The 12,518-nt window shown below is 45.5% G+C and overlaps 2 protein-coding genes across 5 annotated transcripts in view; one reads left to right on the top strand and one right to left on the bottom strand.

The window, feature by feature from the left end:
- Positions 1-2,609, top strand: part of ULK4 (unc-51 like kinase 4) — a 533,886-nt gene extending 531,277 nt beyond the window's left edge. For all 3 annotated transcript variants that reach the window (XM_087430781.1, XM_087430782.1, XM_004419552.3), the window contains one exon: positions 2,410-2,609. In XM_087430781.1, the coding sequence (XP_087286907.1) occupies positions 2,410-2,473 (64 nt within the window). In that variant the 3' untranslated portion in view covers positions 2,474-2,609. The remainder of the gene's footprint in view (positions 1-2,409) is intronic.
- Positions 2,610-8,290: 5,681 nt separating this feature from the next.
- The window catches only part of CTNNB1 (catenin beta 1), a 37,212-nt gene continuing 32,984 nt past the window's right edge, over positions 8,291-12,518 (bottom strand). The window contains exons 12-16 of one of the 2 annotated variants that reach the window (XM_087430784.1): positions 11,977-12,127; positions 11,762-11,883; positions 10,641-10,701; positions 9,363-9,583; positions 8,291-9,057 (exon numbers count right to left, since the gene is read on the bottom strand). In XM_087430784.1, the coding sequence (XP_087286910.1) occupies positions 9,375-9,583; positions 10,641-10,701; positions 11,762-11,883; positions 11,977-12,127 (543 nt within the window). In that variant the 3' untranslated portion in view covers positions 8,291-9,057; positions 9,363-9,374. The remainder of the gene's footprint in view (positions 9,058-9,362; positions 9,584-10,640; positions 10,702-11,761; positions 11,884-11,976; positions 12,128-12,518) is intronic. The other variant, XM_087430785.1, reaches the window with a different exon arrangement.

The raw sequence follows: 12,518 nt of genomic DNA, 5'->3' as shown, positions 1-12,518 counted from the left end.
AGTCCTTAGCTCTGCAGTCAATATGTCTAGAAGGTCCTAGAACTGAGGTGCAGAGACCAGGGCAGCCCTGTCACCCAGGAGTGTTACAAACTGTGAAGGTAGGAGCCAGCATCTAGCCAGCCCCACAGTGACACTGATGCTCGGTGGAGTGAGGGCCACAGGAAGGGTTCATCCCACAATGACACCCCTCCCACCCCCCCTGAATTTGAGAAGTGGCAGCAGGTGGTGGGGGTAGGGCTTACAAGTCTTAGTTTATTTAAAACATTAGTGCCAAGTGACCAAAGAAAAATTGCATGGGATAAAGAGCAAGTTGCCCCCAGGTGCCCATCCTTCAGTCAGCTGGTGCCATTTAATGGTTCACTGCATATGACAGCACCAGAGCCTGGCATGTGGTGGGGGTTTGGGAGGTTTGACTAATGACTCAGTGAATGCAGTCACCCCTCCTCCCTCAGGCTGTTGTCCCCAGAGCTGAGGGAGGTGGCCAGAGCTTGTGGTGGCCACAGTCCCCTGAGCCCCAGATGCTCTCCCCGCCCTGGGGAGAAGGCCACACCTCCTAAGGGGTACGTGGCCTTCACTGGGCATGCAAGCCATGGAATGGTGCCTGGCATTTCCTGGTAGCTTCTGTTTTCAGAACCACAGTGTTCTGTGAAATCTGCTTCCTGGTGTTTTAGGTTTAGTATTAATTTGAAGAAAAATACATGGTTGAGGAATTGCTGAGAAGGTTAATCTGTGAAGAAGGCTCAGCTCCAACCAGCCTTTTTGCATTTAACTTTACCTTTAATTCTGGGTGGGGGAGGGTGACACCATCTCCTGGCCTACCCCACCCCCTTTCCTCTTAGCTTAAGCCAAAGAAATAGGTTCTTATCCGTGGTTCCTGTGAGGCAAGGAAAAGGACAGGCTGACTTTGATGGGAAGGGCCCCTTCTCACCCTGTTGAACCCCTGTGGTGTAAGGCATGGACAGCAACTCCACGGGCTGGGCCCCAGGCCTTCTGCTAGACTGGTTTATGAAGAGCCTGTGATGTCCATCCCCAGGGATCCTGGCCTTGTGCAGACAGCGTGATGAAGCCATTCTGAGCAGATTTATGCTGAGGAGGGAATGGGAGAGCCACTGGGAGAAGTGGGGTTTAGTGGATAGCTCCTGAGAGCCTTCCTCTCCAAGTGCCTGCCTTTGTGGGACTCCTCACCTAGCAGGGTCCTCCATCTGCCTCTAGGCCAAAGCCAGCACATCCTCATGCTGCACCAGTTTGGGAGAGCTGGACCCAAAATTGGACTAAATATGTCAAAACAAGGCTCAGTGCTCCATGAAGTTGGTGGCCTATTCTGCACCCCCACCCAACACTCCAGGAACTAAAATGTCTATACTGGGCAGATTGTGTGTTGGGTGGGGCGGTTGCTGCTCTGAAGTTGTCTTGTTTGGGCTTGTTCAGATGGCCCAACAAGAAAAGGTTTTCTTATGTTGACCAAGACTGAGTGGATGGCAGGGTTCTCGGTTCTGATGTGGCTCTGCCAGAGGTTGGTGTGCCCTCTTTACCGGTCACTGGGCCCTCTGGGGCTGCTCTGGTGGACAGGGTGGGCAGCATGACTCCACCAGAGTAGCCTGGAATCAGACGGGAGCAGGCCAAGTTCAAACGCATTCCCGCCGTCCCTCGGGATCTTTGATGCACAGAGCAGGAATGCATGGCACCATCTCCTGACCACAGCCCCGTTCAATTGCGACCCACCTCTTTTATGCAGCACCCCCATCTCTGGTTATTTGGCAACAGCTCTATTTCTGTGTATCAAGAGTGTGCCACAAGCTAATTTTATACTTCAAGGCACACTGCTGTGTGTCATTCTTTTCTTTGCTAACAGTTGTTAAGGCACAGGTTTAAATGTGTCTCAAACAATTTGCTCCAGTAACAAAGTTTCCATTTTAAGCTCTTAATTGCACATTTACACCTATGAGAATAAGAAACCCAAAGCTCCTGGCTGATTGGCCAGGAAGTGGCAACATGGAACAGGGAGAGTCAGTGTTTGGAGTGGGTCTGGATCTTTGCCATTTCACACAAGTCAGCTGCAGGCCCACTGCAGGACCCGGGCAGGGCCTGGCTGCTAGCTTGCCCTTACAGCTCAGCGTCAGTGTACCTGCCCAAGGTGGTTCAGACGTGGAGTGGAGGCCAGGAGCTCAGCCTAGCTTAGGGGTGCTGGCATGGCCAGTTCTGAGCCCCACTGGGTCTGTGGGTTGAAGGGTTCTCACCTCACAGCCCCAGAGCCTGGGAATCCTGTTTCTGCTTCTCAAGATGATGATGCACAGGGGCAGCTCTAGGAAGCAGCTGGTCCTCAGGTGCAAGAGAGGCCAGCCCCTTTGAAAGAGGAGGCATTTATACCCTGGAGATGTCAAAGTGTTTCTACTCTGATTTTTCTCACAGTTCATCTGCTGACACTGCGGTGGCTTCCTTGGCCCTGGAAATCCTCCAAGCTGTTGGACACTAGGCAAGAAGGCACTTGGCACAAGCCTGCCCTATGGCACCAACTTTTGACTACAAAGACAAGGTCGGCTCCCAAACACATTCGCCACATGGCCACCTACAGCTGCATTTGGGCGTAATAAAGTCAGCTGAACCCAGAACCTTCCGGCTGAGCTTCTCTCACTAACTCTGGGCCCTAGAAAACTGACTCAGAATAGACCTCCTCAGTTCCTATGGGATCCATCCGGGAACCCCAGGTTTGCTAGCTGTTCAGAATATCCTTTCCTCTCTGTGTGGGCCGGGTAGGCCTCCTCTAAAGCCTGTGCTGCCTGTGTTAATCAACTGGATGATAAACCGCAGTCCTCAGCCTGCTGGCGCCTGTAAACGTTTGTCTCTCCTCCGAAGATTTAAAAGGTGGGACTAGGCATGAATGCTCTCCCAGCTGCAGCTCCAGAGCAAGCTTTTGGAAGCCGTTTTAGCCTCTTGTCTTCCTCCCACTTTTACCTACCTGGCATTTCTTCATTTTCAGGGACAAACTGATTCCAAGAATCCTAGGGAAGACTGGGCAAGACTCCACTAACAGGCTCAGGTAGTTAAAAGTTTGCCTAAAGGAATGCAAAACGCTCAAGCTACACAAGCTTCCTTGAAGGAAGATGCCCATCTAGATGGGATGATGGCATCAAGGTAGAATTGTCCCCTCAACTTCTACCAATTACCCCCTTATATCCTTGAAACCTTTCCAGCTTCTTTTTATGTTCCCTCACACATATGCCCTTAGAACCTCCTATGTAAGAGTCAAGCCCATGAAAGTATTTGGTGGACACTGCAGAAAGGCATAGGGACTGTTGTACTGAGGAAGGCTTATTCTTAAATCTGGACTGGAAGGTAGGGTGGGTCCTGGGCAGCTTGAACCAGGTAAGCAAGTTTGAGGCCATTCCCTGGCCTCTCTTGGGCCTCAGTTTCCCCATCTGCAAAATGAAAAGGCTAGACCAATCAATAGCTGCTCCCCCTCTCTCGGCCCCAGAAGCTCTGTGGTTCTTAGAGAGGGGATTTGCCCCATAATAAACACTGCCCCAAGCCTAGATGGGATTTTGTTCCAGGCAGCAGCTGCCGTGCAGGTGGAATGGATGGGACAGGCAGAAGTGGTATCCATGTGAGTGCACAGGTGGCCCCATCTGCATCACAGGAAGCTGGTCATGCTATCACCAACAGCTCCCACTCTGCCACAGGGATCTGGGTAGTTTGCGACTTCCACGTGGCTTTATAATGAAAACAGCAGCTCTGTGCCCATCTCCATCAAAGGCATGTATGTCAGTTACCTTATTTGATCACAACCTGTAATGCAGGCCTTCTGAGCTTCATTTCATGGATGAGAAGATAAGCTCAGAGGAGCCAGTCCACTTGCTCAGTTGAACTTGGGACTCTGACTCCAGAGCCCGTGTGTCTCACAGTGGTGTCCAGAGCTTCAGCTGTAAATAGTTGGGGTATAAGAGGGTGTCCTACCCAGGAGCAGGCCGTTTCATTTGATCTCTCATAGCCTATTTACTGCCCATGGTGAGGAAGCCCCATGTTAAGTCCTGCAGGATGGTGTGCCCATGACCAGGCTCTGCCCCCATGTGGCTCTGGCCTGGCTGGATCTGCCTGTGGTCCTGGGAAGGGGGGGTGGGGGTGGAGTAAGCAATGGAACAGCCGGAGGCTTGGCGTTCAGCTCCAGTTGGCTTGGCCTGCTGGAACAGGCCCAGGTCTCCCTGCTTTCCCAGGAAATCTGTTCTCTCCCTTTATTCACTTCTTAGGGGAACCACCCTAAAGTTCTGGGCCTGCCTGGAGTCCTCCCAGAAGGTATTTCAGAGCAGTGGAAGATTCTTCTTTTCCCTTTTCAATTGAGCAGGGAGGAATCTTTGCTGTTTAAGGTAAAACACGAAGGTATTAACATTCCAGAACTGTTTTCTTGAGTGGACCACTCCTGACCATGAGCCCCACAGCACTGTCTGTTTAAGGCAAGGCATATCTAAGTAGGCAAAGGGCAAGGAGATGATGTTCCTAAGCAGGGCTACTGCCCTGCCAAGGGTGCTCAGTCCAGAGTGCCGGGCCACTAAAGCCAGCCCATGCCAAGCCTGCACCCTGGTGTGAGGCTATGTCCTCCTGGAGTCAGGGGATCCTTTTTGTCATTCTCACAAAGGTGCCAGATGGACAGCAGCAGCCCCAGTCCCAATGAGCTAAGAGGCAGGGACATAAGCAAGTTGGGTGGATGGGCAGAGGGAGGCTGAGGGCAGTAACCCTTCCCTGCCTTCCCCATGCAAGATGCCCATACCCTTGTATTTGGCTTCCCAGGCTGGCTCCAATTCTGAGAAGAGCTGGCCCCTGGCTCCCTAATCAAGAGCTCTGAGGATTCTGGCAGTGGCAAGGGGCCAGACCCAGGCACTCCCCTACTGGCACCTCCCCTTTCCACCACCTCCAAGCTTCAGCTATTTGCTAATTGGCTACAGCCCATTGGCGGAGCCTCTCTAGGGACAGACGGTGTCACTGAAGTAGAAGAGGCAGGAGGTAAAGCAAGGCAGCAAGTAGGGGGGGACCAGGTGAGTCGCTACGCAGGGCTACCTTCTTTCCTTCCCTCCACTAACAGGAGGCCCAAAGCTTCAAGACCTTGCCTTAACTTACACCTTGAGGGTAGGTGTCCAGTGAGCTGTCCCTGTGAAGAGCCATTTGGGGGTGACTCTGGTCACAGGTGTTGTGAGAGGAGCTGATAATCATCTGGGGCAGATGAGGAGGTGAGTCTGTAGGATGCAGCAACAGAATTTACTGTCTTACAATTCTTTGCACTTGTCTAGTTTTTCATGTTTCCCATATTACCTCATGAGGTTCTCAGGTCAATTCTGTGAATGCAAGGCACCCATTATCCCTGTGGGCTCTAGTGGCTAAGGCTCCTAAGGTGAGAGGAGGAACTGAGTCTCTCCTGCCTCCACTTGAAGCAAGATGCCCTTTTTTCTCCCTCTCGTAGCAACAGAAAAATATGATGGAGAACTAAATCTGATATATGGATATATGCAGGGGCTGGGGAAGGAACTGGTATGGAAGAGTGGGAGGAGGGAAGCTACAAAAGCCCAAAGAAGGAGGGGTTGGCCCCTTGGGAGAGCTATCTGAAGTGGGGTGGGGACAAGACTACCCAAAGTTTAGGAAGCCTCAACAGCCTCAAGCTTCCGTAGGGCTGAGAGGAGGGAAGTGTGGGAACAAGAAGCAAGAAGCCATGACCTAGAACAAGGATCAGGGCGGATCAGGGAAGTGTGGAGTCCCGATGTGACCTAGAAGGAAAACTGGCTTTTTTTTTGTGTGTGTGTGAGGAAGATCAGCCCTGAGCTAACATCCATGCTAATCCTCCTCTTTTTGCCGAGGAAGACTGGCTCTGAGCTAACATCCATGCCCACCTTCCTCCAATTTATGTGGGACGCCGCCACAGCATGGCCTGACAAGTGATACGTCGGTGCGTGCCAGGGATCTGAACCTGGGCCGCTAGCAGCAGAGCACACGCACTTAACCGCTACGAAAAGTGGCCTTTTAAATCCTACTTCTGGCCTCTTACTGGGGGCTTGACGTGGAGGTGGTAAAGGAGGCCTATCACCTCCTTCTAACTTACTGGAGTCTCATGGGGTGGGGAGGTAGAGTGGACACCACACAGGCACATAGGATGCTGATGGATAAGGAAAAGGAAGCACTACCTTTTCAGCCCCATCCTCATTCTCCCCATAATTTTGCAGTTGCATTTGGTTGGTGATTCACTAAAAGCAAGGAAAGGCAGGCGGATTCTCGCCTACTAGAACAAAACAACTCCAGTCAATTGACTTGGCTCTCTTTGCTTTATACACCAAACAGCACAATTCAGATATTTTGTGTTTATTACAGTAATCAAAACAAGAATTAAAGAGCATAATTATCTCAAGATCTTGCACTGTCAAAGATTCAAATAATCAGATCAAAGCCTCATGTCTAGAACATCTGCTCCAACATGGAAAAGCTTTTCTTTAGCTCAATGGTGGCCACTGCAATGGGATCAAATGTCCTATGTACCTCCGTTCCCAGGTAACCACTATTCTGATTTTTGTAGTAATCTAATCACTCCCTTGCTTTTTAGTTTTACCATCCAAGGATGATGGCCTTGAATAAGTTTGCTTTTTTTGGATCAATGAAGTCCTATGGCATGCATTTGTGACTTGCTTTTGTTCAATATTATATTTGATATACCTGTAGTAGTATGTAAAGCTGTCATTTTTCTACTGCAGTATGGCCATTCTCTTGTATAATAAAGTGATTATTGGACACATGGGCTTCCAGTGTGGGCTGTCACATAGTCCCCTACACCAAGCCATACTGGAGCTTGAGGCAAAATAAAAATCATTAATACTGATCCTGTTTTTACTTAAAATTTTGATATTTTGTTGGTCATGGATTTTTTTTCCTGCATTAATTTCAATTTATCATATGGCTAGTCAGTTCCACACCTTTACTATAAAGTCCCTCACTTTCACACTGACCTCCAGTGCTTCCTCTAAAGTAATGTCTATGTCTATATCTTATTCTGTTCCCTTAATCTGTATTTCTGTCCCTATGCCAGTAAGTGTTAACTACCTCTAGCTTTATAGGTAGACAAGACAGCTGGTAGAGCAAGTCTTCCTCTCTTATTCTCCACAAGTGTCTTGGTTATTCTTGGCCCTTTGTACTTCTAAGTACAATGCAGAACCACCTTGCTGACTCAGATTAACTTTCATATTAAGTTTTTAAATGGAACTTCAAACTATGATTTTAGGCAAAGCTCTGAAATATCTTCTAGTTTTAAAAAAGTTCTTTAAATGAAACACCCTGCTATGGTTATGTTAAGCTTCTTGCACTAGTGACTTGGTTCTGTCTGTCCTACAGACAGACCACCTCACCAGGTACACACATTTCTTCAATCCCAATTACATTTCAGATCACAGTGAAGAATTTGAGGCTTTCACAAAAGATCCTTCCCAGATGAAGCTGATCTTCAACAAAAAGGAACTGAATATATATTTACCTAGTAGTTATGATCTTATAATAAAAATACACAGTAAATCAGAATCAGCTCTCCTAAGCACAAAATACTTTCAAAGACCAAAACACAAGTCTTAACAGGTCTACTAACTCTGCCCTAAAGGATGAACTAAGCTTGTCAGACCCACCACCAGGATCACAGGATCATCTGGCAGACAGTGTGGAAGAAGGCCCATTCTGGGTCTCTCTGATTATCTTCAGATAAACATTGACACTTAAACCATCTTAATTATCAGTTCAAAGTGGAGTTGAAGGAATTCCCCTCTCCAAATGAGTCACACTTATGTTAAGGTGCTTGAAGTCCCAATCCAGGTAGTTAATTCATTATTACCTTAATGGAATGAAACAATCTGATGGTGTTTGGGGTGGAGGATGGCTATCTGGCTTTCAGTTTTGCTCTATGTAGCCCAAAGGCTAGATGCCTTTGAACTGAGGTGGCTTTTGGTCACTTGGGCAAAATTATACACATGACCACAGCAAGAGGCCAGGCCTTGGGCCACAGGCTGTAAGCCCAGTGTCCTTCAGCTGGAGATGGTAGAATCTCTCCTCTGACACAAGCTCAGAAATCAATCACCATGTTCAAGGCTGAAACACTTTTTGGTGCAATTTAACTCAGGGCCAAGTGCTAAAGAAACTTGGCAACAATCCCATCTAGAAGTAAGGCTCTTTCTATCATTACAACTTATTTCACTATGTGTTTTCCTCATGATGAAGTTGAGTTGAACAAACTTACTACCCTGATAAACCACTTAATAAAAAGGAAAAAAAAGGGACACAATCGAATGAATTAAAAGTTTAATTCTGAACCACTTTTATAACCGCATTTTCTCTTGAAGCATTGTATCACAGCAGGTTACAACAACTTTGGGATAAAAGGCAACTGGTAAACTGTCCAAAACAAGGTTCCAAATAACACCTCTTACTGATTTACCCTACCCATACATATCCCAAATAAAGTTTTTGATCAAAAACATGAAATAGATCCACCTGCTTATTTTAAGCATATTAAAAAGGAAACTAATTGGACCATTTCTATTTGTCTATTTTATACAAAAAGGCTACACAATGTTACACTTTATTCAGATTACAATTAGAGTGATTATGAATTAGTGTTCTACACCATTACTCAATTCTTAAAAATTAGAAATTGCTGTAGCAGTATTCACTATAACTTAACACTACGAGAGACTTAAAAAACTAACAGTTACTGCAAAAAAAAATTAAAAAGCTACTTCAAAGCAAGCAAAGTCAGTACCATTACAGATATTAAAAAAAAAAAAAATTTAACAAGCAAGGCTAGAGTTTGATAAATTCCATCTTGTGATCCACTCTTGTGCATTCTTCACTTCTTGAGTCACTCCCAAAATCCATTTTGTATTGTTACTCCTCGACCAAAAAGGACCAGAACAAAAAGTTTACTTCAATTGTTCCCATAGGAAACTCAGCTTGGTTAGTGTGTCAGGCACTTTCTGAGATACCAGCCCACCCCTCGAGCCCTCTCAGCAACTCTACAGGCCAATCACAATGCAAGTTCAGACAATACAGCTGTATAAAGAGAGAAAGGCTGCTATTAATGTTTAAAACAGCAAATGTTACTCATTTGAGTATTAAGTTGCAAAAGCTGTGGCAAAAAACATTAAAGTTAATAACTTCCACACATGACCACATAACAACCAGAAATCTGAGAACATTCAAATGTTCCAAGACATCTCCTTTCAAAGTATGTATCTGTTTATGTGGCAGATTTACACAAAGGCCTAATCCACTCCCACCCTACCAACCAAGTCTTTTTGAAGTTCTGTAGGCAGAGTAAAAGTATTTTACCCAAACTGGCTTTTTAAATTTCTTACCTAAAGGATGATTTACAGGTCAGTATCAAACCAGGCCAGCTGATTGCTGTCACCTGGAGGCAGCCCATCCATGAGGTCCTGGGCATGCCCCAGATCTGGCAGCCCATCAACTGGATAGTCAGCACCAGGGTGGTGGCCACCCATCTCATGCTCCATCATGGGGTCCATACCCAAGGCATCTTGGCCGTATCCACCAGAGTGAAAAGAACGATAGCTGGGATCTAGAAGTGTCAGGGGTGGTGACAAAATGGGCAAAGGAGAGAAAAAGTGGAGAAAGACGTAGAAGTTAACACTGAGGTTAGGGGCATCCAAGGACAGCACACTTGTTAGAAAGCACTGCTTTCTACCTTTTCAACATCTAGCTTTCTTCAGCCAAGTAATTATCCAGTGCCAGGCCACCCATGAGGCTACACAGACCAAGTCTGTTTCCACCAGAGGCAGATGAGCAGGTTCTAGTCACGCCATCAATTTACCCCTGAATGTTTGCATTTACCCAGGCAGAGGCCTAAGTTTCCTGAGGAGGAGCGGCAGCAATCTACTACGCATGACCACCTAGGCATCAAGTCATGGGTAGGAGATAAAGGTAATAACAGGAGGTCCGGCAGATGTAATCTATCTGTTGAAAAGTCCAGGAGATACCCACAAAAGTACTGAGAAAACTCAAGATACTGTTTCCAATTAAACCTTTTCCTGTTTTATCTTAAGGGCTGACATTTACATATCTTGTCAAGGTAAGAACCTTATGAGCTTTGGTGGTTTAGTAATTAGGAAAAACCAGTTAAGATTATAAATTTAAGATGAATAGTTATAGCTGTTACTGGCCTACCCCATGCTCCATCTCTATTACCCAAATTTGAATTAGCTTTTCAGAAAACTCTGAAAATACAACTATGTAAATACCCTAGATCTGAGCTTGGGGACAGAAGTTTCTCATAGTCTCACTTCCTGGGTAGGTTGTAGACACAGGTATTATGGATTCTCTGACAAAGAAAAGTGAATAAAAAGCCAGGTGACTTATAACACCCTGCACTGCAGAGGCCTGGCAGCAGTGACACATATTTGCTGGTGTGATCCTGTTGCTTGCTCAGTGTGTGGCTCAGAATTCCCTATGCTCCATTAACGATACTGCTGCTGACTCTGGAATTTAAGAATTGCCTTTAATTGCTGCCACTACTTTCCTGCCAACACTGGTTTCCCAAATGAGCAAACCAGCTCTTTTGATAAAGCTTTGGAACTTTAGCTTGATCTGGAGTTAATCGAGAAATATGAGACACATACCATCCTGGCGATATCCAAGGGGTTCTCCCTGGGCACCAATATCAAGTCCAAGATCAGCAGTCTAGATAAACAGGTACAAGAAGCAAAATGAAAATTCTCAGAAAGTATACTTTATTTTCAGATTACGAAAGGAACAAAGAACTCAAATATTACAGAAATACTTAGAAAATACAGAATTACTTCAAAATACATTAGTGTACAATACAGAAATACTTCCAACTCCACTCTTCAAAGACTAACCACTGGTACCTAGAGAAACATGTTTTCTCATTGCACATAGTATTAAAAACATTCACTAATTTATTCTTTCAGCAAATATATATAAGCACTTACTATGTGCCAGAGCACTGTTCTAGATGCTAGAGATACAACTGGAAACAAAACAGGCAGTGTCTACCCCAAACAGGAGGTGCTGACAAACAGGATATATTATAGGAAAGATTTTTACCCTGAGCAGCTAGAAGGACAAAGTTGCCATTAACTGAGATGGAGACTATGAAAGGAATAGGTTTGAGGAAGGGGGTGGGTGGGGAAGTTAGAGCTCAAGTTAGAACATGTTAAGATTGCCTATTAAAAACCCAACTAATACATTACTGTTTGGCAATTTGCTTTTTTCCTCCCCACCTAACAATATATAGGATCTCTTTCTACTCATTCAACAAATATAATCCACTGTATTATATGTACCATACTTGAATAAACTTTCAGGGGGGTTCAAATGTTTCAACTAACAACTCTGTACTGGGGATAAATACTGAAGACAAACATAGAAATTGAAGCAGAAAAGTAGATGAAAAAATTGAGCATTTAAAAACAAGTATCAATAAATTGACCTCCAACTACACTGCCTCTTTCCTTACACCCTTTTGAAAAATATTCTTTAACCTGATAACTTTTTCATCTACCTCCCTTATGAATTCTAATGTTAAGCAGCATAACTTGTTTGTTTTGAACAGGCTGTTTAAAGCTGTTCTTCCTCAGAGCAGTTGCTAAGATAGCATAAAGGATGAATATTCAAGCCAAGGACGTAGTCAATGCAAATAAATGTATTTTGAAGGGAAACCACAAACTGCCTTACCTGCTCTAGCAAACAACCAAATAAATGTGCTCACACTGCCTACCTCATTCCAAGCCATTGGCTCCGTTCTGAAGAGAGAACTGGTCAGCTCAACTGAAAGCCGTTTCTTATAATCCTGTGGCTTGTCTTCGGACATTCGGAACAAAACAGCAGCTGCATATGTTGCTGAGAGAGGACGGGGGAGAAAAGGGCCCTTGAGGAAAAGCTTAGGCTTCGCTGAACACACCAGCTAAAAGCTCTGGTTCCTTTTCTACTTACCCACACCTTCATTCCTAGAGTGAAGTAATTCTGTCAGAGGAGCTGTGGCTCCCTCAGCTTCAATAGCTTCCGCAGCCTCCTTGTCTTGAGCAAGTTCACAGAGGACCCCTGCAGCTACTCTTTGGATATTTTCAATGGGAGAATAAAGCAGCTAAGGAAAAAACACCCACAAACAAAACCTAATTAAATCTAAAGTTAAAACAAGGCAAGCACCCCACTGTGATGCAAACATTCCCAATTCAGAGTGTAAGCAGCATTCACACTACTTGTATTAAATCATATTCTCTAAAATTTATGTTCTAGGGTTTTTAATGCTCTGGAGCACTGGTTTTCTAGAATATTTTTAGCTATAAATCCTTTCTTCAGAGACAGTTTTAGTGGAGCTAAGATTTGGAAAACCCAGAGGTGGTTGGAGGTCTGTGCTCTGGCACCCAGACCAGCACTCCTCCTTCCAAAACAGAGCACCTTGAAAAGTGGAATATAAAGTCTCCACCCTCTTCTTAAGGCTCTTTTCCCAATATTTCCCCTACTGCCCAAGAATA

The sequence above is a fragment of the Ceratotherium simum genome, chromosome 5 (assembly GCF_057802395.1).
Source record: "Ceratotherium simum simum isolate JZ-2026a chromosome 5, ASM5780239v1, whole genome shotgun sequence".
Taxonomy (NCBI): Eukaryota; Metazoa; Chordata; class Mammalia; order Perissodactyla; family Rhinocerotidae; genus Ceratotherium; species Ceratotherium simum.
Note: the sequence above shows the minus strand (reverse complement) of the source record. Positions and strands in the feature narration are given on the sequence as shown.